General features: G+C 39.1%; 1 protein-coding gene across 1 annotated transcript in view; it reads left to right on the top strand.

Moving 5' to 3' along the window:
- The first annotated feature begins 19,856 nt into the window (after nucleotides 1-19,856).
- The window catches only part of LOC145996313 (uncharacterized), a 31,586-nt gene continuing 23,983 nt past the window's right edge, over nucleotides 19,857-27,459 (top strand). Inside the window, exon 1 of the mRNA XM_083132745.1 lies at nucleotides 19,857-20,000. Within this exon, the coding sequence (XP_082988871.1) occupies nucleotides 19,857-20,000 (144 nt within the window). The remainder of the gene's footprint in view (nucleotides 20,001-27,459) is intronic.

The raw sequence follows: 27,459 nt of genomic DNA, 5'->3' as shown, positions 1-27,459 counted from the left end.
GGGCCCCTCTAAACACCTGCCAAGTTTCATGGAAATCGGAGGGGGGCACAGGGGTTAATTCCCACTTCAATTTGTCCTCATCTTAACATTTGAGGGGGGTGTTGCCCCCTAAAACAGTTTTTTAACCGAAACAAAGAAACACGTATTTCTTCCTTTGGGCCCCTCTATAGACCTGCCAAGTTTCACGGAAATCGGAGAGGGAGACTTAAACCTCCCTTGTAAGTGTATTAATTACAAATCACACACACACACACACACTATTATATATATATATATGTGTGTGTGTGTGTGTGTGTGTGTGTGTGTGTGTGTGTGTGTGTGTGTGTGTGTGTATTTATAATATATATATGTATATTAGCAGGTAACAATATGTTATAAACACATGTGGGATGGCAAAACGTATCCGGATCCGAAAAATTTTAGGATCCGGATCTGGCCATCCCTAGTATAATCCTCCGTGGAGCTGTTGTGTGCTGTCCTTGTAAGTGTGTGACTGCATTTCATCCAATCATCTTATCACAATTCATCCTCATCTTCGCGATTAACCAAAAGTGGCAGGAAAGCGAAATTAAACAAATCGAATCAATCAATCAATCAATTCAGCTTCATCGTCACGATCAAACCCAAAAGCGACGTAGAGTGACCAAAATATCACAGAACCGCAGAAACAGAATTACAGATAATCATGATGTGAAATTTCACAGGCCTCCCCGATTGTGTAATGGCTAGTAATCAAGATAACACAGGTTCGATTCCCGGTGAAGGCACCAAGCCCAGTGGTTCGGATCCCACTTTAGTTCCGATTAATTTATCTCAGATGGCCTCAACATAGTTTTTTTTTTGTGTGTGATTACTTACCTGTAAAAAACACTGACTAATTGAGAAGCAACTCCTATACTTTCTCTCGATGCTTAGAATGCCTTCGATGTAGTTATGCTCTTTCGAGCCACACAGGCACACTTTCCAGTCTAAAAAAACGAACAAACACGCTCTTTATTGCCTCGGTTTGCAAAACCAAACTTGTTCACAAAGAAAAGAATGATTGTCTTCGAAACGATGATCCGTGCTTGTAGTCCTATGGTTTTTACTGGTTCAACTATCATTATTAATTGACTTCGTGTGTGAAGTGTATATTTTCTGCCATGACATCATGATTTTCTACGGTTTTTGGTATATAGGAGCAATTCCATTATGTAATTATGTGGCAGTGGCGTGCCACCGGGGGTGGCATATATAGACCATAATACTCCGTTCTTAGGACGTTTTTTTAAAAAAAAATTATAGTGTAGTCTATATTTTTAAGTTTATATTTTGTCTGTTTTTCATGCATATTTTAGTGCATATGAATCCTCCCCATGTTCATAATAACTGTGAAGATAGAAAATTCACTCCGAAAGATAGTGTCCAAAATGAGTTAGATGTCGTAGATGAGGTTTTCTACCCTCTGTTGATAGCAATCTGCGAGCAAGTAAGTGAATCCCATATTTCGGATGGGACCCACTTGTATGGCTGAGACGGGAAGGGGGGGGGGACAGTTGCCCCTTCTTATCTAAAACTCTCACTTAGAAATTTGGTGTAGAGAAATCCAATATTATTCTGTTTAAAAAAAATAAAGTATTTTCAAGCCGACTAAAGTTCCAAGCAACTACTTCATACGTAATTGGACTATGTCACTTTGTTCTCCAGCAAATTACTTGTTATTAAGACTCACGCATTATATTCCTTAGGCCAGTTGTGTTACACCTATGTGATCGCATAATAAATTGGTCACACATTGGAAATGAATAAATTATGTGTAGTTGTCTTGAATCTGCTGTACGAAATCATGTTTGTATGTAAATTAGTCTGAACCAGGGTGCGAAATCATTGAAACCTGGTGGCGGGAGAAAGTTCTTCATCTACAAAGCCCCTCCCTCACATACGATACATATTTGTAATGTTATTAAAAGTAAAAATAAATTACTCAATTAAAATATATTATTATTATTATTATTACTATTATTTTAATTACATAAAGGAAATTATTTTTTTACTTTTATACATATTAGATATTGCAAAGCAGATAATTAATTCCTTTACTAACTGGTTAAGATGTTAATAAATTATGAAATAGAGTAGTGGGTATTTATGCTATAACCAGGACCACTTACAAGTGTAGAAAAGGCGAGGCTATTTGATTGAACAATCTGATTTGCTTACACTTAAAACAAAGCCAAAAGGGGCCTATACCCCAATTTTTCAGGTGTGATATGCTCTGATTTTTAAGAAATTCTGAATTTCTAGTGTAGAAAAGGCGAGGGCTCAACAGATAGATTTACCCATACTTAAGACAATGGCAAGAGGGGCTTATACCCTAATTTTTCAGGTGTGGAGGTTCGGGTTTAAGTCCTCATAAAATATGAAGCCTCCCCTGATGGCAAAATGTTAATATTGTTGTCTTGTAAACAAGGGGTTCTGGGTTCGAGTCCTGATAAAATGTATAAGATTGAAAACATGTGGCAAAATAATATGTCTACAAGTGAGATTTTGAGAATAATTATTGTTAGTTGATATACAACTCCCAAATCTGAAAACCTGGTAAAAAGTGTTTTACAATAATATATTGTACAAAAAAACTGAATTTTCTTATTTTCTTATGTTTTATAACCACCTCCTCAATACAATAGGAGAAGAGCGGCTAGGCATAATTAATTGTTTGCGTGCCGGCAAGACACGCAAGAGACACGCTAGAAGGGGGCATTAATGATTTTTCTGTATGATTCACTGAAGGGGTCATTAATCTTTCTGTGCGACATGTAAAAGTGTAACAAAGATTATTGAGATAAAGATACATATTTTCACACAGTGGCAATGAACTGTACCCCCTTCATGCTGAAAGCAATTCTATTCTGATAATATGAGCCTAGGCAAAGACTTAGAAAATATTATGGCAGTTCAAAATCCAATTTTGTCTGTATAAGGGTCTCAGAACCCAGTAAAATGTGGGCATATTCCATTGAGAAGTGTTAATATTGTTGCATTGTAATCAGGGGCTTTGGGTTCGAGTCCTGATAAAATGTATAAGATTGAAAACATGTGGCAAAATAATATGTCTACAAGTGAGATTTTGAGAATAATTATTGTTAGTTGATATACAACTCCCAGATCTGAAAACCTTCTTTCTCCTCTGCTCAGACAGATTCGGCCATGTGTGTAAAAGTTATATCTGTATGATTGTTGTTTATAAACTTGTCAAAAATATGGCTTTTTTGTATGAAAACATGCAATCCTGAATACAATTCTGGTTTTGTCTTGTTCTGTTAATATAAACACAAGTGAGACTTACAGAATATTTATTGCACAGTTCAAAATCCAATTTTGAATTGTATTTAGTTGATATAGAGATGAGGTTTTAAACCTGGTGAAGTGTGTTGTACATCAGCAAAACTATCACCAAAACCTAGTTACTGCTGTTGTTTGGGTATAAAAGTACCAGCTCAGCCATTAACTGCTGAACCCAACTGATATTTTTATTAAGTATAAAGTTTTGAATTGAAGCCCAGAAAATCTTATATAATAAACAACAAGAAAAAAATGCCAAAACAAAAATATTGCAATCAGTGTAATAAAAATATATCTAGTTCTCATTGGGCTAGGCACCGGCATATTTGTAAGCCTAGGAAATGCAGAAAGGCCATGAAAATATGTCCAAGATGCCATAAAATATTAAGCAAGGCATATTACAAATGGCATAAGTGTAATTCTTATGTACAGTCATCAACATTGCCCTCACAACCATCCACATCCGGTCTGAAAAGAAAGCACGAAGCACCTGTTAATGCTGGACCTGCAAAGCAGCCACGCTATGAACCTATCCGTAGCAGTTTTAAAGCCCAACTTAGGGATTATCCGTTTGAATCAGAGCCAAGATGTGGCATTGAGAATTTCTTGAACAGTATAAATTCTGATCTGCAGGCAATTCTTAATGCACAAAATGGCTCTTATAAGCTGTCCCTCAAATTGTTTGTACAATATAAGAAACCAAATGGCACAAAATTTACACAGCCCCACATAACAGAAACTGTACCGGTTTATTCAAATGCAAATTCGGACAAAATAATAAGCAGCTTGATAAATCAACTGAATATCAAACACACTGAATTTGCGGCAAAAGAGTCAGGATGGAGCCTATGCGGTTCGTCACACAAGTTATATGTTAATATTTCTGAATTCTGCCCATTACAAGGTTCTACTTATGTGCCATTACCTGCCAATATCAAAAACAAAAGAGCCGTGGTTAATATAAAAAATACCGACCAGAAATGCTTTTTGTGGTGTATATTAGCTGCCTTGTATCCAGTTTCAAGGCATCCTGAGAGAATAACTTATTATAAACAACATGAACATCTTTTTGACGATGCAATGGAGGGTTTGGAATATCCAATGTCTGTTCAGAATATTGACAAATTTGAAAAAAAGGCCAGGCACATCAATGGCAAACAATTATCTATTAATGTATTTACTTGTTCCACTGGCAATTGCTTGATAGATCCTCTCAGAATCAGTATACTTGATGATGAATCTTCTATTCCGATTGATTTGCTCTTAATTGAAGGGGATGGCACTTATCATTACACTCTGATACATAATCTTCAAGCTTTAGTGAGAACACAACTAGACAAAACTAATAGAATATTCAAGTTGTGCAGAAGATGTTTAACTGTATTTGATGGTCAAAAAATGGTGAAAGGGGTTCCTGAAAAAAATGCAGAAATTGCTAAAAACAAGTTAATTGAGCATCTGAAATACTGTGGGAACCATAAACCTGTTCATATGGTGATGCCCAATCCAAGTGAAAATTGCAAATTCAAAAAGTTTGAAGCCTTGTTGGAACACCCCGCATATATTGTCTATGATTTTGAATCGAACCTCAAACCTCTTGCATTCTGCAATCCAGATCCCGAAGAATCCTCGATTACACCATACCAGTTACATGAACCTTCCACCTTTTATTATATGGTTGTACAGGGTGGTGTAGCTAGTAAAGAATATTCATACACGGGACCAAATGCCGTCAAAGAATTTGCACAAAGAATAGAAAATGAGTGCCGTGACATAGCATCTAACATCTTATTAATATCAAAGCCCATGTTGCCTTTAACAGAGAAACAGATTGAAGATTTCAACAATGCAGAAAAATGCCCGGTATGTGATTGTGAATTTTCAGATACAAATATCAAGGTTCATCACCATTCTCATACAGATGGTAAATTCTTAATGGCCCTGTGTAATAGCTGCAATATTAAGATCAAGAGACCAAGATTTATCCCCATATTTTGCCACGGAGCATCCAATTATGATTTCCATCATCTGATCAGGTACGAGGGGTTTGAGAAACAGAATTTAAATATTTTAGCTGAAAATGATGAAAAATATATTGCCATTACCAAGATAATTAAAGTTGATGGTGTTCCTATTCAATTAAGATTTCTTGATTCTCACAGATTTTTACCTGCTAGCCTGGCTACACTGGCCAGTCAATTACCTGATGATGACTTAAAAATTACACGTGCCTCGTTTCCAAATCAGGACCTGAAATTAATTAGGCGGAAGGGTGTATATCCATATGACTATGTTACAGATTTTTCTAAATTTGATGAGTGTTCCCTGCCACCGCAAGAAGAGTTTTACAGCAAAATCAGAGGATCTGGAATCAGTGATGAAGATTATCGCCATGCCCAGTTGGTGTGGAGCGATTTAAAATGCAAGACATTTCGTGATTATCACAAGGCATATTCGAAACTTGATGGGACCCTCTTAGCTGATATACTTCAGGCATTCAGAAAATCATCAATGCAAAATTATAGGCTGGACCCAGTGTATTTCTACAGTGCCCCGGGCCTAGCATGGGCTGCAATGTTTTTGAACACCAACATGCAATTGGATCTGATCCGAGATCCAAATAAGTATCTGTTTATGGAGAAATGTATAAGAGGAGGCATGGTGCAATGTTCCCAGAGATATGCCAGAGCAAATAACAAGCATATTATGCTGCCTGATTATGATCCAGCACGGCCATCAAATTATATAGTGTATGTAGATGCCAACAACCTCTATGGTCATGCCATGATGCAAAAACTGCCATATGCAGGGCTTGAGTGGGTTGAAGATTTTAATATTGAAGATCTTAAGAATTTTGATGACAGTAACTATGGCCTCATCTTAGAGGTTGATCTGATAATTCCTGATGATTTCCACAACAAATTTTCTGATCTGCCCCCAATTCCCGAGGTTAAGTGCTCACCTGGCTCTAAACAGAAGAAGCTCATGATGACACTGGAGCCAAAACAGGGTTATGTTATATATTACAAAAACCTCCAGTTCCTGATGAAACATGGTGTTCAAGTAACCAAAGTTGGAAAAGTCTTGAGGTTCAGGCACTCAGAATGGTTGAAACCATACATTGATACAAATACGGAGCTTCGAACATCTGCAAAGAGCGAATTTGATAAGGGCTTGTTTAAATTGTTGGTTAATTCAGTGTATGGCAAAACAATTGAAAATGTCAGGAAACATACCGATGTTAAATTAATTACTGACCCCAGCCGGAGCAAAAAATTGGTTGCAAAGCCTAATTTCAATTATAGAAGAATTTATGATGAGCACATGGCACTTTTCAACATGAAGAAAACAAAGATTAAGTTTGATAAACCTATTTATGTAGGGGCTGTGATATTGGAATTGTCCAAATTACATATGTTAATATTGTATTATGATGTGCTGAAACCTTTTTATGGTGATCGTGTAAAATTATTGTACATGGACACGGATAGTTTTATTCTTGATATTCAAACAGAAGATGTTTATCAAGATATGTCACAGCCTGAATTGTTTCAATACTTTGATACCAGTGAACATACAATAATTAAACCCCACAACAAAAAGGTGCCTGGCAAGTTAAAAGATGAGACACTTGGTGATGTTATTGTGGAATTTGCTGGGTTAAGTGCCAAGGTGTACAGTTTTAAAACATGTAGTGCTGTTGTCAAAAAGGCCAAGGGCGTTGGCAGAGTGACTGTGGAAAAAGATCTTGTATTTGAAGATTATAAAAATTGCATCAAATCCCAGAGTTTAATCAGAACATCAGAAAATAGAATTCAGAGTGAGGATCACTTGTTGACTAGCAATATTGTAAGAAAAGTGGCTCTGGACCCACATGATGATAAGAGATGCATTTTACCATGTGGCATACATACTTTGCCTTGGGGGCATTGTGACCTGAGAAGTGATAAACAATGCCCAATTACAGAGCATGATTTGAAATAAATAAACATGCCTATGAACTTATTTGGGTTCAAAAAACAGGCTATTATGGAGCTGCCAACACCACAACCCTCTTCTGATATGCTGTCTAAACTGAGTGGCTTGTTAATTATTCATCTGAACAGCATACTTACAGATGTTGATGAAGAAACAGGTAAAACATTGTACATATTTAACAATAATTTAAATTATTACCAATTACCTGTAGGTGGGCAATTGCAATTTATTACAACTCCTGAGGGTGATGTCAAGATTTCAGTAGGGAGAAATATTTATAGAATTAAGCACTCAAACATGATTTCTGGCACTGTATATACTGTTTCTGCTGGTGACTGCTTATATATTGAAGTCCCTGGATCCTATGACAAGCTTATACCCTTTTTTATAGAATTAAGAATCAGATACTCTATAATAAATAACCATTAAAACAAAAATGCCTAATGATATATTTGGCCACACAAGACATGAAGATCACAGTGATGAGATTCTGATGCTTGATGTCAGAGTCAAGAAATTAAGAAGTGATTTGCAAGCTTTACAAACCACACTCAATGCCAGTCTTCAATTAGAAATTACAAATTTGCAATCACAATGCATGGACCCTCTTCTTAAAATTGATTCTGAACTCAAGTTATTGCTTCAGAAATATACTGACCTGGCAACATTAGATAATTTTCAAAGTTTAGAAGAAGCTGTAGCAGCTCTTCAAGCCAAATTTAAGACCCAGGCCACCAACTCTGAGCAATTGAAACAGCAATTGGAAGAGCAAATAAATAATGTCCAGGCACAGCTCCAAACAATTGTCAAAAGCATAAAATCACAAGAAGATTTTGATCTAGTGATTTCCACTCTAAAGGAACAGATTCAGTCACTCCAAATACCTAATCTGGACCCTCTGAACAATGCCATAGCCGAGGTTAAAGAAAAAATTGAGACACTTGAAAATTTTATGAACAACTTGCCATCTTCTGATGCTTTGAATGCAATAACTCGGAGTGTAGCAAACATTAAGCTGCAACTTGAAACATACGAAGATTTTGGAAAAATTCAAAGTACCATAACCCATCTTGAGGGTACAATAGCAGCAGTGCAAAGTGATTTGGCAAATGTACAAGAATCCCGCCTGCCTGGGATTGTAGACACACTTGTCAGTGTCCAGCAACAGATCACAAAGCTTGAAAACCTCAACACTGAATCTGAACTATCTCATTTTCATCATTTGATCGATGATATTCAAACAAAACTTGAAATTTTACAACAATCCACACCCACTCAGGCAGATATAGCCCTGCTCCAAAATGCTATGCAAAATGTGGCTGATGCTTCTGAATTAAACAATGTGAAATTGGCACTTGAATCTTTGCAAAATACAGTATCAAATCTTCCTACATCACAGGAACTTAAAAATATTAAGAGGGCAGTGAATAGGATATTGAAATCAGAAGATATCAAGAATATCCAGGCAGAGATCAAACAACTCACTCACACAGTGGCCACTCTTCCAACCAATCAACATATTAATGAACTGCATGCCCTGTTTGAGGATATCAGAAGACAGGTCCATGATCTTACTGCTCAAAATTCAAAATTGGCAGTTGTTGAAAATTTGCAACAAATTGTAGCTAATATCAAGCAACAGCTAGGGACCATGGAATCCAATCAAGCAAATGCTCTGTCTGTTTTTGCCACCCAGCTTCAAGAGATTGTGCAACAATACAAGAGACTTGCTGTAGACATAAAAATCAAGCCAGGCCACGATGATGTTGTTAGGACCATCAATGAGCACCTTGAATCTGTAACAAGCAGATTGCTTACAGCAGAAAAGGAAATAACAGGCATAATCGAGAATCCTAAACATACAGTAATTCTTGAATTGTACAGCATCCCCAACAAAGAATATGATTCTCCATTTACACCAGGTGGCAAAATATATATGCTGTCCCCTGCACAATTTTATTACCAGTTTTTTGTTGGGGGCACATTGAGACCAATCAAGATCAAATATTGGCATCAGCCACAGGCACACCACTACCCTACATTATCAATAACAAATGCTGAGAACAAAATGAAAATCACCAGTGTAGAGTTAGAGGATTTTACAGATCCCAATACATTAGAAACAGCCTATACTGAAGATGATGGCACTTTGGAATTTAAAATACATATTGGAGACAAATTATATTTAGAAAATCCTGCAGTATCAGCTGCGGAACACCCTATAGTTGCAATATTCCTGTTTACATATTATGTCTAGAGAAATTATTGTTGATGAATTACACAGACAAGCCCGACATCATTTTAAGAGACTGCCAGTAGTCACAAAGGGCATAGATGATTTATGGCAGAGCGACTTGATTGAGTTGTCAAGTGGACAGTTGAAAAACTTAGACAAAATCAACAAGGGCTACAAATATCTACTCACTGTAATAGACACATTTTCAAAATTTGCCTGGGCTCTGCCACTCAAATCCAAGACAGGAAAATGTGTTACAGAAGCCCTCAGGACAATCATCAATCATTCAGGAAGATCACCGCGCTATTTGCAAACAGATAATGGCAAAGAATTTTATAATTCAGTGTTTCAACAATTTATTAAAAGCCAGTCAATAAAACATTATTCGAGTTACAGTGATCTCAAAGCCTCCATTGTAGAGAGATTCAACAGAACCTTAAAAAATCTTATGTATAAACAATTTACACTTCAAGGTAATTATAAATGGCTCAATATTCTTCCAGAACTTCTACATAAATATAACAACTCGGTCCATTCCACAATCAACATGAAACCCTCTGAAGTAACTTCATCTGATGAGCAAAAATTGATCAGGACTGTTTATTATCCTAGATACCAGCCAACAACAAGAAGGGCCAAATACAGGGTGGGCGATCAAGTAAGAATCAGCAAATACAAGCACTTATTCAAGAGAGGCTTTACAAGAAACTGGAGTACAGAATTATTTACAGTGGTTCAAGTTAAACCCGGGACCCTTAACACATATATAATAAAAGATCACCGAGGAGAAATTCTCAAAGGCCGATTCTATGAACAAGAGCTCAGCAAAACTAAGCAGCCTGACACATATCTCATAGAAAAAATTATCCGCAGAAAAGGCAACAAGTTATTTGTCAAATGGCTGGGTCATCCGGAAAACAGCTGGATCGATGCAGACAAAGTGATAATATGAGCACCTGGGATGTTATAAAAAGGCTGCCGGAACCTGAACAACAGAATAAAAGAAATGGCAACTTGCTGCCTGATAATATTAGGTGTCTTATTGTTGGGCCATCTGCTTGTGGTAAAACTACACTAATGGTTGATAATTTTTTATTGGCACCCAACTGGTTAGACTGGAAAAACAGGCACTTGTATATCTTCTCTAAGAGCTTGGAACAATTAAAATATCAGCAGCTGATGAAGCTATATGATGGACTGGATATTGCCACTTTTGAATCAGATGTTAAGCCACTTCACGAATGTCTCGATAATTCTGTTGTTGTGTTTGATGACATTATACTGGATAATCAAAACAAGGTTAGAAATTTCTTTACACAGGGGCGGCACAAAAACATTGATTGTTTCTACCTGGCACAGACTTTTTCTAAAATACCCAAGCAGCTGATCCGAGACAACAGCAATTTTATATGTGTGTTTCATCAAGATCATACCAACCTCAAACACATACATGATGAATATGTAGGTGGGGACTTGAGCTACAATGATTTTTCCAAGTTTTGCAGTAGGTGCTGGAACCAGGACAGTTATGGGTTTGTCACAATTGATATGACAAGAACACCTAATACTGGAAAATACAGAAATAAAATCAACGATTTTCTAGACGTTGAAACATATATAAATAACCATGAAAAGGCCAATCATTGATGATCTTAAGTTAAGAGATTATCTTGTAAAAAGATTTAAGGGATGGAAATCAGAGAACCGGGGAATTTATGAAAAACACAAACAAACAGAACAGCCTGTAATTGATGCTATTAATAATTTAGGTAAGAATATCAAAACTGTTACAGAGCAAAATCAAGATTTGATCACAGAGCTTGTACCTGTAGCTGCTAGGAACATATTAGATTATCCATTCACCCCACTTTCCAGTATTCATACACCTAGTCCTGTTGCTCCTAGAAGAATTGAAGCTAGTCAGGATCCTATTGAATTGGGTGTTCTTGCTCAAAAATATTTAACTACACCTAAAGACAACAAAGATGAGGTTTTTGGCTTATATGCCGACACAGAGCTTGACGGGAGCATCATTCATAGAATTGGAAATTTCAAAGTAACATTTATGGGAGATGATATAATTGTATATTCAGAATCTCGTCTCGGAGAAAAAGGTGCTTTTGTTAAGTACACCGGCACACCTGGATTATGGGAACTGATGACTAGGAAAAGGCCTGGCAGCTATACAGATCAAGATTATGAGGATTACAAAGAAATATTAATAAAATCAGATGCTCTATACCAGAACAATGATCCCACACAAAAAAGAGTCAAGTCTAGCAGTGGGGCAAAATACAATAATTTAATCAAGCCCATATGGTCACAAATCAAGACTGGCAGTGGAATCAAACAATACAACACCCTGCCTAAAGAATTTGTGTGGGTTGATGATGTCAGGAAACTTGTAGATAGGTTGCTGGTGATAGCTGGGGAGGAAAATGCTGGCAACCACAATTTTTACAATGAAAAGGTTGGAATTATGGACATGATAAGCACCAAATTGTCTAATTTTATAGTGAATGACCCTAAGGGGATTGGATATCTCATAAAAATTATTAACACTCTACCACCTAAATTTTGGAATATTTCTGAGGGTCGGGGCCTTGTTAATGACATTATAAACAAGCTGCCATTTGAACTACATATTCCAGGCTATCAGTATTGTGGTCCAGGCACAAAATTGGATCATAGATTAAACAGAGGTGATCCTGGTGTAAATCCCCTAGATGCTGCTTGTAGAGACCATGACATAGCATACAACACACATTCTGATCTTGACAAGAGACATGTTGCAGACAAGAAATTAGAAGAGGCTGCATTTGGTAGATTTGTAAGCAAAGATGCTTCTTTGAGTGAGAGAATATCAGCATTGGGAACCACCATAGCTATGAGCACCAAACAAAAACTGGGGTGGGGGCTGTGAATATGTATATAATAAACCTACGATGAAGGCCAAGGGTGTTATGTATCAGATACCTTATGCAGGTCTCAAATCTCTTAAAACTATTGACAGTCTTTTGACCAAAAAGCAGCGCAAGAAAAAAAGCTCTTGTATTGCCAAGGGCCATGGTATGAAATTGTTGCTTAGTACCCCCCAATTAAAAAAATTACAGCAATCAAGAAAAAAATCACATGTGGGGGGTTTCATATTTACGATCCCGGCCATCTTAGCTGCTCTCGGGGCTGTGGGGAGCTTGGCCGGGGGATCAGCCGCCATAGCAAAAACAGTAATAGATGCCAAGAAAAATAGGGCAGAATTAGATGAGCAGAAGCGCCATAACCTGGCCATGGAAAAAAAAAGGCAAAGGTATTAAGAGAGCCATGAATAAGTTTAAAAAAAACAAGAGCCGCTTACAAACCAAGATATTGAAGCTTTAATCAAGCCACTGGGCATCAAAAATTTTAGAGGTGTGTACATGTCTGATTCTTTGCCGGAACAACCACTCAACAAAGAGTGTGGCATTGTTAATTTGGATAAGTTCAAAAATCAGGGCACTCACTGGATTTGTTATCTTAAATATTTAAACAATGAGGCATTTGTGTTTGATTCATTTGGAGGTGTTCCACCTGAAAATTTAATAAAATATCTAAATTCAGCTAATCTTTATTACAATAATGCCCGTGTTCAAAACTTCAAAGATGTTAATTGTGGACATTTGTGTTTATCTGTTCTTAGATACATGTCTCAAATAAATAAACCATCAATTGAAAATTTTCAAAAGGCCTTGTGGTATTTAAAACATCATGGGGGTATTCCATCTCACCAGCCAAAATTCAATATTGAAACTCAAATTACATGATGACATAGTGTATCCCAAAACAATAGCTCTCAGAGCATTTTATGGCATGTACTTGATCCCTAATATTACACACCACAACAACAAAATTGCAGTAGGGGATCAAAAAATTGTCATCACTCCAGGGCAGTATAATCTGTCCACTCTAAATGCTCAATTACCCAGAGGTGTAGTGTTAAGTCAAAATTCTGTCACTCACAGAGTAGAGATTGTATCTGCTACAGAGAAAATAGATCTGGCTACTATAGGAGAGCTGTTAGGCTTTGAGAACAACACAAAACTCGAACCAGCCATCAAACACACTGCTATGAATATACCTAAATTCTTAGCCATAGAGACTCTGAATATTCACTGCAATGTGGCTGAGGGTATGATCACCAAATCAAATGGCATAGGCACTCACAAACAAACTGGCATCATTGCAACATTCAAACCTAATTCCGAATTTATGGAGCCCATCATCTATAATCCATCCCCAACATTATATTTTCCTGTGTGCCATAATAGAATAGATTATATTGAATTGATGGTCACTAATGAAAAAGAAGAATTAGTTGATTTTGCTGGAGCCACAACAACTGCAATAATAGAGATTAACATTTAAATAAAAATACATACAATGGAAAATATTGAGAGTTATGAGCTACAATCATTCCCTCCAAACAGGAGGACATTTGCAAATTTAAATCAACCCAACACGGAGGTTGAGGTTGATCTTGATGTAGGGGATGGCTTTATACACCCCCACAGAGCAGATCTATACATCAAATTTGATGTTGTAAAGCTCGATGGAACAGATTATCCGGCAAATTCAAATATAAGATTGGTGGACAATTTTGTGCCACATCTGTTCTCTGAAATTGAGATCAGAAAACATGGCGTTGTTATAAACAGAGTGGATTATCCCGGCATTACCTCCACGGCTTTGGCCACATTAAAATTATCCAAAACCGAAGCTCCATACTACAAAATAGGTGGATTTGAGGCTGGTGATAAAATATTATCCAAGAGCCACACAGTGCTGTTCCCCATGCGCCTATTGCCAGGATTCTTCTCAGATTACAAAGATATTATGTGGAAGGGTGGTTTAAGAATTACATTTAGAAGAGCTGCAAATGATAACAATGCTTTGATGAGGTACAGCACATTAAACTCTACAGGGGAAGCTCTGCCTAATACCTTACCAGATGCAGGCAAATGCATTATTCAGACTATGGAGCTAAGAATCCCAGTTGTTGAATATGAAGCCAGTTATGCTCTTAAATACAAAGCAGATATCCTAAAAACTCCACAGATTCCTCTGCAATTTTACACATATCAATGCGTACAGAAGCCCGCCTCTGGCACATATTATGAATTTGATGCCACAAACTCATTCTCCAGTATTCAATATGACATGCCTGATTTTGTGGTGGTACTGTTTCAGACTGGAAGACACAATAATCAGGAAAAAAATTCAAGTAGATTTGATAACTGCAACATCAAGAACATATATCTTAAAAATGGCAGAAATGAGGTATTTCCTAGAGAAAATTACAATTTAGACATGTCCAAGGATGATTTTCTTAAATTATATGAGGCTTTTTCGGCTTTCAAGCGTGTCACTACTGGCAGTACTGATATGTACTACACACCAGATGAATTCAAGACACGAAGACCCATGTTTGTAATCAACACTTCAAAAACGAAACAAGTTGTGGTTAATGACAGAACAAACATTAAAATTATCTGTGAATTCCACGAGGCATTACCTGAAGACACCATATGTAGTGTCATTCTCATAGGTGAAAAATCATATGTTTATGATGTAAGAAATGAGAGAGTCACGGAGCAATTCTAGAAGCCCGATTCAAACACAGAAGCCCTTTGATTACAAAGCAATAATACCAACACTTTGCTGTCAGAGAGGCCCCAGACACTCTACCAGCTTTGAAACCTCAACTGTATTATCAGCTAGCAGTGAATATCTTATGTGTGGGCAGTTGTATATATTTCAATCTTATATCAGGACTCGAACCCAAAGCCCCTGATTACAATGCAACAATATTAACACTTCTCAATGGAATATGCCCACATTTTACTGGGTTCTGAGACCCTTATACAGACAAAATTGGATTTTGAACTGCCATAATATTTTCTAAGTCTTTGCCTAGGCTCATATTATCAGAATAGAATTGCTTTCAGCATGAAGGGGGTACAGTTCATTGCCACTGTGTGAAAATATGTATCTTTATCTCAATAATCTTTGTTACACTTTTACATGTCGCACAGAAAGATTAATGACCCCTTCAGTGAATCATACAGAAAAATCATTAATGCCCCCTTCTAGCGTGTCTCTTGCGTGTCTTGCCGGCACGCAAACAATTAATTATGCCTAGCCGCTCTTCTCCTATTGTATTGAGGAGGTGGTTATAAAACATAAGAAAATAAGAAAATTCAGTTTTTTTGTACAATATATTATTGTAAAACACTTTTTACCAGGTTTTCAGATTTGGGAGTTGTATATCAACTAACAATAATTATTCTCAAAATCTCACTTGTAGACATATTATTTTGCCACATGTTTTCAATCTTATACATTTTATCAGGACTCGAACCCAGAACCCCTTGTTTACAAGACAACAATATTAACATTTTGCCATCAGGGGAGGCTTCATATTTTATGAGGACTTAAACCCGAACCTCCACACCTGAAAAATTAGGGTATAAGCCCCTCTTGCCATTGTCTTAAGTATGGGTAAATCTATCTGTTGAGCCCTCGCCTTTTCTACACTAGAAATTCAGAATTTCTTAAAAATCAGAGCATATCACACCTGAAAAATTGGGGTATAGGCCCCTTTTGGCTTTGTTTTAAGTGTAAGCAAATCAGATTGTTCAATCAAATAGCCTCGCCTTTTCTACACTTGTAAGTGGTCCTGGTTATAGCATAAATACCCACTACTAAATAGTTCAAGTGGTTTTATTATGTGAGTTTTTGTTTAGTTTGTGCTTTATGATAAATCAGATTTCATAGTTATTATTGTTTTGTATTCTTGTCTTACTTTCATTGTGCGTATTGATGTAGTTTTTTTATTGATCTCTTGAGAGAGAAAGCATTCAACACTCACAACTACACTAATTTGTGTGTGTTCTCGATATTATTCTTAGTAAATATATTTGAAATTAAAAGTAATTGCTTATCTTTTGTTTATTATAACAAGAACTCTCCCCCCGAAAAAAATGGTGGGGGAATTTTTGAGGCCAAAATTGTTGGGGGGGGGGGAAATCCACCCGTCCACCAGGATTTCGCACCCTGGTCTGAACCACAGAGAAGGAATATAAAGGTGGAGGGTAACAGAACTTTTGTGCCGCGGAAGCTGGAATTCTTCTACTAGAATGATTTTCGGTGGGTTCGGCCACACACTTTATACGCCCCTGTTTAGTACCCATCAATACAATGAAACAGTGATATGGAATTTGATTTTCCTTTCTCCGACTGAATTCTCATCAAGGCTTTTGCCCCCTTAATCAGCGGGTCTGTGCACGCCTATGCTGAGCCAGTATGTCTCTGGTTATTATCGCAGACATCGTCTTATATGTTACTGAGAATCTATCGAGCACCTATCCACATATGACAAAAATAAAAATAAACACGGAATCGTGAAGTTATTTGTGGCGCCCGTTTACTCGCATAGCAAGCAGAGATAACGTCTCTTTCTATCCAGAGTTCGTCTCAAACAATTTTCATTTTGAATTGTGTCATTGTTGACCCACAACATTCGTCCATTGATTTGATTTGATTTAGTTTATTTTACTTCGCGTCTTGTGCCTCTTGGCTAATTTGCGAAGAGGGGGATGAGTGATGAAATGATGAAATTGATGAATGGACATTCACAAAGAACCAAGCCCGACCGGGATTCAAAACCGGCACCCTTGGCGTCGCAGCGCGATGTGCTAACCACTCGGCCACAGGGTCGGGCTATTCGTCCATTGAGAATGAAAATGTTCCATATTGAGTGTGTTTTTGGTTCATTTAAGCAAAATTTGGCACCAGTCACGAGAATGCAAAGTCGAACAGCCAATGAAACCTTACGACAATTTCCTTCAAAGAACCACACACGTGCCATCTGAGGCGCAACCACGAATTTTTGTCTGGGGGGGACAAATACGATGATAAATGTGCCAATAATAATAATATAATACTATCATTATTGTGATTGTTGTTATTATTATTTAGTAGTAGTAGTAATAGTAGTATTAAATACGTCATTATTCTCGTATATCACGCAAAAAGGGAGTAGAAGTCGGTGCTAAAGCATTTGTGCTGGAAGAAAAAATCTGAAATATTTTTTCAACACGTTCAATTTCCCATTAGCTATTAATGGAACACAAGCACACAAATTGTATATTTGAAAGACAGAAAACGCATGATAAAAGCATTTCAAGTATAACTTTTACACATGTGCAACATGGAGCGACGTAAATAAAGTACCTATACAACATCCCATCATTATCGGATCAGTGTCATCTTCCTGACTCAGAATCTATTTCCAAGGGGTTCCCAGTCGCGAGATGTCGCCCTAAACGCCAACTACATGGTGATCTTCAAGAACCCGAGGGACCATCTGCAGGTGTCGACGCTTGCGCGGCAAATATACCCAACAAAGTGGCGACGCTTCGAAAAAGTAGTTAACGATATCATCCGACAGCCATGCAGTTATTGTTTTCTGGACTTCACTTAGGACACACCGGAACCTCTGTGCATACAGTCGGAGTTGTTTCCAGAAACTTACAGGTACTGCTCGGTTCACGTTCCCGACCCTGATCGGTCTCTGGCTTCCGACCGAGATGAACAAATATATACGCTCCAATAAGTCACTCTTACAGACACTCCGAACGTCGAACCCAAGGATTCGCAAAACTATTCTCAAGGAGGTGGATCCAAAACTGGTGAACGCCCTCTCCGAGTGCTGTCTAAACTTTTTGAAGAACGTACCCGTTACAAAAGTCGTCAAGCGCAAGTTGCGGCAGTACAAGAACGTGTTGCGGAAACTCGCCAGTAAAAAGGTGTCGCTACGACATCGGAAACATCTGGTGCAAAAAGGAGGGTTTTCTCCGGTGCTGTTGGAGAGTGTGATTAGCGGTCTGTTGGAACACTACTGAAGCGGTGATAGTGATGACGTCGACACAGTACAAAAAACTGATCATGATGACCCCGGATCAGTTCGAGAAGATCAAGGGGAATAACCTGAATGTGCAACTGTCGGGTCTCGATCGGGAGATGCACCACATCCTACACTAAAATAATGGACGAGCACGAGAAGTGGTAATTGTATCGACAGCCCCTGGAAGAAGAAGAGAGTGGAGAGATCCCCTATCAAACTTCGACTACGAAAACAACCCGTGGGAGGAAAGAGACCGTGGTCGAAGCACATGCCATGGGAACCGTTGAGGATGTAAACAAAACCTTTCAAGACATCTACTATGCTCCCGAGAAGAAGGAGTCCTTCACGACAGCGGAGAAACTCTGCGATGTAGCAGGGAGACGGATACTGAAGAAGAAGGTCCGGGAGTGGCTCCAGCAACAGGATACATACACGTTGCACTGACCGAGACGCATCCACTACCCCAGGAACAAGTACAACGTGACAAACATGGACGAACTTTGGGAGGCGGATCTGAACGATATACAAACCCTGCAACGGTACAATCGTAGTTGGAAATATGTGCTGACATTGATTGATGTGTTTTCAAAATGTGCGGCCGCCGTGGGGCTGAAAAGCAAAACAGGTCCTGAGGTGACACGAGGGTTCGCGTCTGTACTACGGAAGGTGGGTCGTAAACCGTTGATTCTACAGACGGACGCGGGCATGGAATTGAAAAACGCCCATTTCCAGAAACTGCTGAAGAAGAAGGGGATAGAGCACCAGATCTCCCAGAAACACAGATATAAAAGCGAACGTCGTGGAGCGATTTAACAGAACGTAAAAAAGTCGTATGTGGAAGTACTTCACAGCTCGCGGCACATACAAGTACATCGATGTTCTTGGGAGACTCGTGGAGGGGTACAACCACTCGTACCACAGAAGTGTAAGCATGAAGCCTGTGGATGTGAACGAAGGTAATATTTACACTGTGTGGAAAAATATGACGAACGGGGATAGTGGTGTTCAACGACAAACGAGAGCAAACTTCCGAGTAGGCGACACTGTTCGTGTGAGCAAGCTGAAGCTCCCCTTCGAAAAAGGGTACATACCGAATTGGTCACGGGAGCACTCCAAGATCCACCAAACATACAATGCCACCCCGTACCGCTGTACCTGGTCGAGGATCTACAAGGGAACATATTGGAGGGTTCTTTTAATACGGAGGAACTACAGAGGATCATCATTCCAGAAAACAAAGAGTATCGCATCGAAGGATTCTTCAACGTCGCACTCACAACGGGAAAAGGGAGTATAAAATCAAGTGGCTTGGCTACCGCATATCATTTGCCTCGTGGGTAGGTGAAGAGGACATCCGGCGAACGGCGGAGAAGACCAATCATGGATTCGGACGAATTTATGATATTCCTACCATCCAACAGTTCGATGGAGTATTTTCCCGGAAACACCATCGCTCGGTACACGACCAAACTACCGTGCAACGTCCATCCACGCAAAGCTCAGCACCACAGCGCAGGAGTACTGGTACTGGCTGCGTTCAACACGCTAAACCCTGCAGTTGGGTGGTCGGCAAAAGTTTGCCCATATGTGCTAACTGATTCAGTCGTAGTACAAAGACTCAGAAATATCTCAGGGCTTGCTGGGTTAAAAGAAAGATTAAACCAGTTTTATATATATATATATACAGGGTGTTTCTAAAGGTCGTTTACAACGCTTGGGAGGTGATTCCTCACACGAAAACAAGCAAAAAGTCTAAGTTCCATTTTTACGACTGAGGCTTCGTTTCCGAGATAGGAGCCTCGCAAAAGGTGACAAAGTGAACGTCACACCTGACTGGGACGAATACTATAACAGATATAGAGGCGGTTCCAAGGGAATCATAAAGGAATCGTATGTGCTCAGTCCGGAAGTCACTATGAAAAGTTCACTGCACGCATGCGCAATGGAGTCCTCAAAGGAATTGGGGATTTCCAGCAAGAAAAATACATGGAAAGGGTATGTAACGCAGCAAGAAAGACCGTGACAATGAGAAATGCGTTAAAGACAACACATCCCGACCTCAAACATCAAAACATGAGCACGGAACACAAAATCCGAAAAGTTGAGCACAGTTGCATACCCCAGTTACACGCGAGGAATGAACGAATCATGTCATGTGGCATACGAGAGACACACTACTTCACCAGGAGGAGGGAAAGAAAAACACAATATCAGATGATTGCGACAACGTGTATTTTTACACGCGACAACTACGTAATATCCCCCCACACACAACAAACAACAAATGCTACAATATCTTACGCACAGACAGTCCTGTCACTGTACACCAACTGAAGATGTCACTTTCACCACACAAAGGGGTGGGGAGCAATACCAAGAGTGTTCTCACTGAGATTGCCGAGGATAATAATCACAGACGGTTTTCAAAATGTCTGCCGTTTACTTCTACGCAGAGATGACAGCGACGAATCAAGGATTGTCGAGTACGAGCAAACAAGCCAGGTGTATCTGCTACCGTCGCGGCGGCGACGTTGATGCGAGCAACGAGGTCCTCAGCTGATGTGACAGGTGTGTCGTATACGAGGGTTTTCATTTCTCCCCAGAAGAAAAAATCGAGAGGGTTGAGATCTGGCGACCTCGGTGGCCAAGGCACAGGCTCATCCCTACCAATGAACGTATTGCGAAACACGTCATGCAGGAAATGTCGTACATTACGATCGAAATGAGCTGGTGCACCATCGTGTTGGTACCACATTTCTTGCCAAAGGTACGGTCTCCAACAGTTCAGGCAGAACCTCACTAAGAAATGCATGATACGTGCGACCATTCAGGCGAACAGGGAGAATGTATGGTCCAATTAAATGATCATGTACTATCCCGCACCACACATTCACTGAAAACCTGTGCTGGTGATGGGCCACAAAAAGTGCATGTGGGTTGTTAAAGTCCCAGACATGACTATTTCTACTATTGAAGACATCCATCCTGGTGAAAATGGCTTCATCTGTCCACAATACCTTTGCCCCGAAGTGAGGGTTTATGTCCAACTGATGCAACAACCATTGGCAAAACTCCATACGAGGGTGATAGTCACGAGGTAACAGTTCTTGTACTTTCTGCAGTTTAAAAGATTGCATTCCTTCCTCTGACAACACTCGCAAAACATTCACATGAGACGTGTTTCGTGTCCGAGCGAGCACGCGCGTACTGGTGCCAGGATGTTCTGCGACCGCTGTTAACACATCTTCTGCAAACTGATGTGTGCGTACACTTCGGGGTCTTCCAACTTCTTGCCGCGGTGGTAACACTGACGCTGTTTCACGCAGTCGACTGTAAACTACCTGAAAGAAGGCGTGAGACGGCAAACGTCTATGTGGAAAGCGTTCTCCATAAAGACGCCTTGCCTCAAGGCTATTACCACGTGCCTCCCCATACATGAGATGTATGTCTGCTAGCTGCTGGGTGGTATACGCAGCCATCTGTGTAATAAAGAGCTGGAACTGCAAGGTATCGTTCGTGTTTAACACTGGCACACTGCACAAATTGGCCGTATCACCGTACGAACACCACAGACCAATTGTTGCGATACTTCACTTGCCCACTCCACCACGTCAACTTCTTTCAATACAACATACTAGTACTCTTCAATGCGTATGACAACCTAGAGCGAACTGCTAATCATATCCCAGCACCTGCAACACGACTGGGACGACTGTCGGAGAGAACCAACCCTTCGAGCTCCTCTCGCGGGTACAGCAGTCACGAAGGTCAAACGTAGACTACGAGAGCCAGACTTGCCTGCGCAGCGCTTCCAAAACTGGTCTCTTTAAAGTCACAGTGATCGCGTGCGAACACTCTTAGTATTGCTCCCCACCCCCTTTGTGTGGTGAAAGTGACATCTTCAGTTGGTGTACAGTGACACGCACTGTCTGTGCGTAAGACATTGTAGCATTTGTTGTTTGTTGTGTGTGGGGGGGAGGGGATATTACGTAGTTGTCGCGTGTAAAAATACACGTTGTCGCAATCATCAGATAATGTGTTTTTCTTTCCCTCCTCCTGGTGGAGTAATGTGTCTCTCGTATGCCACATGACATGATCCGTTTATTCCTCGCGTGTAACTGAGGTATGCAACCGTGCACAACTTTTCGGATTTTGTGTTCCGTGCTCATGTTTTGATGTTTGAGGTCGGGATGTGTTGTCTTTAACGCATTTCTCATTGTCACGGTCCCTCTTGCTGCGTTACATACCTTTCCATGCATTGTTCTTGCTGGAAATCCCCAATTCCTTTGAAGACTCCATTGCGCATGCGTGCAGTGAACTTTTCATAGTGACTTCCGGACTGAGCACATACGATTCCTTTATGATTCCCTTGGAACCGCCTCTCTATCTGTGATAGTATTCGTCCCAGTTAGGTGTGACGTTCACTTTGTCACCTTTTGCGAGGCTCCTATCTCGGAAACGAAGCCTCAGTCGTAAAAATGGAACTCACACTTTTTGCTTGTTTTCGTGAGAGGAATCACCTCCCAAGCGTTGTAAACGACCTTTAGAAACACCCTGTATTTTGAATTGTTTATCAATCATCATTTTCGGTAATCATTACTAATACAAATAACGTAGAACCACTTCCTTCTCACAAGAAAACTACTAATGCTATCACCTTATAATGGAAAAGTCATGGTTTCCCTTCCTGGTGAAGCGTTCCTGTGAAATTTCACATCAAAGGACCGTTACCGATTCGTTTATTTGACCCCAGATTGGACCTGTTTGTTTGCGTTTTTGTTTTAAGTCCACTTTATGCTCCAATAGGTTAATCGGGACTGGTCCTGCAGTTTAATGTGGGATCCGAACCACTATGTACCTCTATCTGGTATCGAACCTGGGGCTCCTTGATTACAAGGCACAAATTAGACATAAAACGAGCTATTGCAATTATCTTGATGTGAATATTTCACAGACACGAATAATAATAATAATAATAATAATAATAATAATAATAATAATAATAATAATAATCATCATCATCATCATCGTCGTCGTCGTCGTCTCCCCTATGGCGCAGTGGTACCGTCGTCGCCTTTTAATCAAGGGGTCCCGGGTTCGATACCCGGTGGAGGCACATAGTAATTCGGATTCCACTTTAAACTGTAGGTCCAGTCCCGATTAGCCTTACTATGCATAAAGTGGACTTAAAACACCAAATCGATCATTATTATTATTATTATTATTATTATTATTAGTAGTAGTAGTAGTAGTAGTAGTAGTAGTAGTAGTAGTATTGTTATAATTATTAGCATGACCTGAATCTGTCTGTATGAAGCTATATGTGTAAATATATGCACATCACACTCATTGTAAGTTCCCATTCTCTTCATTCCAAATTCTGGTGCTCCCATCATCCTCAGCCATCCTCGTCGTCGCGATTAGGCTAATGAGAAAGAAAAGCGACGTAAAAATAAGGAAAATACAAATACAATTATCACCACTAAACAAAGCTAGCTGTAAGTGAAGAAGTTTGTGGGGAGGAGGAAACGTTCCCTCTGTTTTTTACAAAACCACTGCAGATGGCGAACGATACGGATGTTCTATTTTTAAATCAACTCCCACTCAATTTGTAGTACGTTGATCCTTGTTGGGGAGGGGCGGGGGAAAGTCATTATCTCGTTTCTATATTTACCGTTAACTTCCTACCTTGTGTCGCAACCGCGAGTGACGAGTTCGCAGTTCAGCCTGTTCTGTGATTTCTTTTATCCAGTGTTGCCATTTCAGGGGAAATTTTCCGTTTTGGAGGAAAATTTGGACCGACTTTTAAGGGGAAAGGGAAATTCTATAAAAGCACCAACATTTCAGGAAATGTGAAGATACCACCTTTTTTTGATTGAATTAGGTTATTTTACGTCGCTTTTCTGCCACTTTCGGCTAATCCCGATGATGAATATGAATGATAGTATGAAGAAATTAATGAAAGAACACTAAGAAAAAACACAGGCTTGGATTCGAACCCGGGACACCAGCTTTTTCAGCGCAGATTAATTAGAGATTATATTGGTTTCGAGTTCCATATTCATAATCTTTCTCTTACTTCTTATTTCAACTTTGAGAAAAAAAACTGTGTCTATTTATATTTTGTGTTTTATTTTACATAGTTTTTCTACGTCTTCGGTTTATGAAATGGTGATAGAACAAGCATATTCATGCCTACCCAGGGTTCGAACTTGGGACCAATCCTTGCGAGAAGACTGGTTGTAAGCATGTATGTGATGAATTTGTTCAACATTTTTCAGATATACGAATAGACACGAGCATAGAAACACCATCCAACAAAGCATTTATTTACATATCGTCCTGTTTATGTAATAATTTTCCACTATGGAACAATTGCTTACTCATTGTCATTTAAATATTTAATTCCTTTTCCCCCCTTTCTGTTTTTCTTTCTTTCTCAGAATTCTCGTCTCTTTTTCTGTCTCAGATTCAACTTCTTGCAATCTCTTGTTGATTGTTATATTATCATTTCTCTTTTTGTCTCACGTTCTTTTTTTATTCTTTCCTTCTGTCTCATTTTCTTTCCTACATATATATTTCGGTTATTTTCGTTGCTTTTCTACCTCTTTGGTTAATTGTGACGATGAGGATGAATGATGAACTGATGAAAGTGAACAAACTTAAGATCTCTGCGCATGCGCTGACAACGCTGTAATGGAAGACTGCTCTTGTTCAATCTATCTATCTCTCCTTCCCTGCTGTGTTTCTTATTTATCCGTTTCTATACATATCCCACTCTCTCTCTCTTCCTGTCAATTTATTTATTTCTCGCGTTTCTTTTCTATCCCCTTTATTTCTCGTCCCTTTCTCTCTCTCATTCGTTTATTTCTGTCTCTCTATTTCTTACTTTCCCTCACCTCCCCCTCTCCATCACTCTCTACTGTTATTTTATATTCCTTCTCTGAATACATTTTTACATTACGACAACCCGCCGCAAACTATAGAAAAATCTTGTGATTTTAAGGTGCAAAATTATGGTCGGGAAAGGGCAAAAAAGATTCTGATTCCTTTCAAAAAGGTTAAAAAAAAAAAGGTGCTGATACAATGCCTTTATCCAATGCTCTATTTGTCTGCGCCTTCTGTACATAATTCGCGCGGACCGCATAGAGAGCTGTGGTTCAGCCGAATAGGGTTTGTTGAAGATTGTGTTTTCTCTCGAGGGTTTTGCTGCATTATCTTTGGAACTAGTGTTGCCCACGAGACGAGACTTTGGCCTATCTCGTCTCGTGGAAATGCTGTGAAATGCTGTCTCGTCTCGAAAATATTCGTTTGTTCTCGGGACACATGATCAATCTCGTCTCGTGTCGAATTTTTAAAAGCCTGTCCCGTCTCGTCCCGTGGGCAACACTGTTTGGAACTATTAGGGCTGCAATGATTATATTATACCATTTTATAGCTCTCGTTCTGCTCTACAAAATCAGACTATAGGATTTTATGTAGCGGTACAAGAAGAGTGAAAACCATTTATTTTTCTGTTCAAATTTTTGAACACAAAATGAAAAAAAGAAAGGATGAAGCATCAAAGAGGGGGTAAAAAGGGGATAATTGTGGTAATCTCACGAAAAGGTGCAACAAAGTGTGTTCACTTTACTTGATATCATGTCCTAAAATACATATCTCAAACGGTGGGTATGAAAACAGCTATATTTTGGAAAGGTGCTGCACCTTAAAATCCGTTCCCTAGTTATTAAGTATAGCATTCTCTCTCACAGTATTTTTACAAAAGTCAAAATTGCTTGCATTGTTCTCGATGGATAGTGGCCTCTCTCCATCTTCATAATACTCCTTTTGAAATGCCATCTTGTGACACGTGAGATAATATAGATTCCAAACGGGAGATTCCTGCCTCTCCCCCCCTTTCTCCCTGTAAACAAGAAAAACTACATAAATAAATGCTTTTTCAGTCCAAATAAGTCATTTTTGTATGGTATTTGGAAGTGCGTATATTAAATATGAATAACCCCCTCCAGAAAATATCCGCACTTCCCTTCTGCATACCCGGTCCTTTTTTCATGTCGTCATTGTCTAAATCTCATTGATTGATTGATTTTGTACGCTTTTCTGCCACTTTTGGCTAATTGCGAATATAATAAGGACGAGGTTAATATGATGAAATTAATGAAGGGACACTCACAAAGAACACCCAAGCTGGGATTAGAACCCAGGGACTGCTGGCGTCGTAGCGCGCTGTACTAACCACTCCGCCACGGAGGTTGGCACTTAAATCTGGTCTTGACATGATGAACTTAGTGAATGGACACTGTCGAACAGAAATACAGGTATATAATAGGGCGTTATAACTTATCCTTTGGCCCATATCTTTTTTTATAAAAAATATGAAAATTGGATACATAAAAATATGTCAAATTGACAAAAAAGACCATAGCCCCTAAAGAAATTTCACTGAATGGAAAATATACAATAACGCATAAACTTGTCCTTGGTTTGTCCTATGTTGCATCTGTTGCAGACAGACATGCTTTCTTAAAATTTTCTGCACATGCAGTGTTCAACCGAGTACACGTGATATCGTCATCGTTTTTTGTTTACATATTCTGCACATGTCGATGATTCATCTAATGGCAGGTACGTGCGACAGAAGAAAACGTACTGTTTACTGTTGCTGAAACCGTTGACTCTTGAATAAAGGAACCCATTGTGACTCGGTACCTCGCAATACCTCGTCATGCAAGGAGAAGTTCCTGTTCCAATCTCTCATTCATGAGACTTAACCACAAGCGTGCGCAGGATTATTTTTTCGTAGGGGATCGATCTAGTTTCAAGAGGGGGCGAGAGACAATAAAATATTTCGAAATTACCATTTCTAACCTCTGTTTTAAAAAAGTTGTTCAAAGACAAAAATTATAATCTGAGGTTATTTTAAGAAGGTTTGTATTTACCTCTTTTATTTTTCCCAGGTTCTTACTGCTTTCTTTTGAAT

Source organism: Lepisma saccharinum, chromosome 12 (genome assembly GCF_977018435.1).
Source record: "Lepisma saccharinum chromosome 12, izLepSacc3.1, whole genome shotgun sequence".
Taxonomy (NCBI): Eukaryota; Metazoa; Arthropoda; class Insecta; order Zygentoma; family Lepismatidae; genus Lepisma; species Lepisma saccharinum.
The sequence above is the reverse complement of the archived record's forward strand: the minus strand, read 5'-3'. Positions and strand labels throughout refer to the sequence as shown.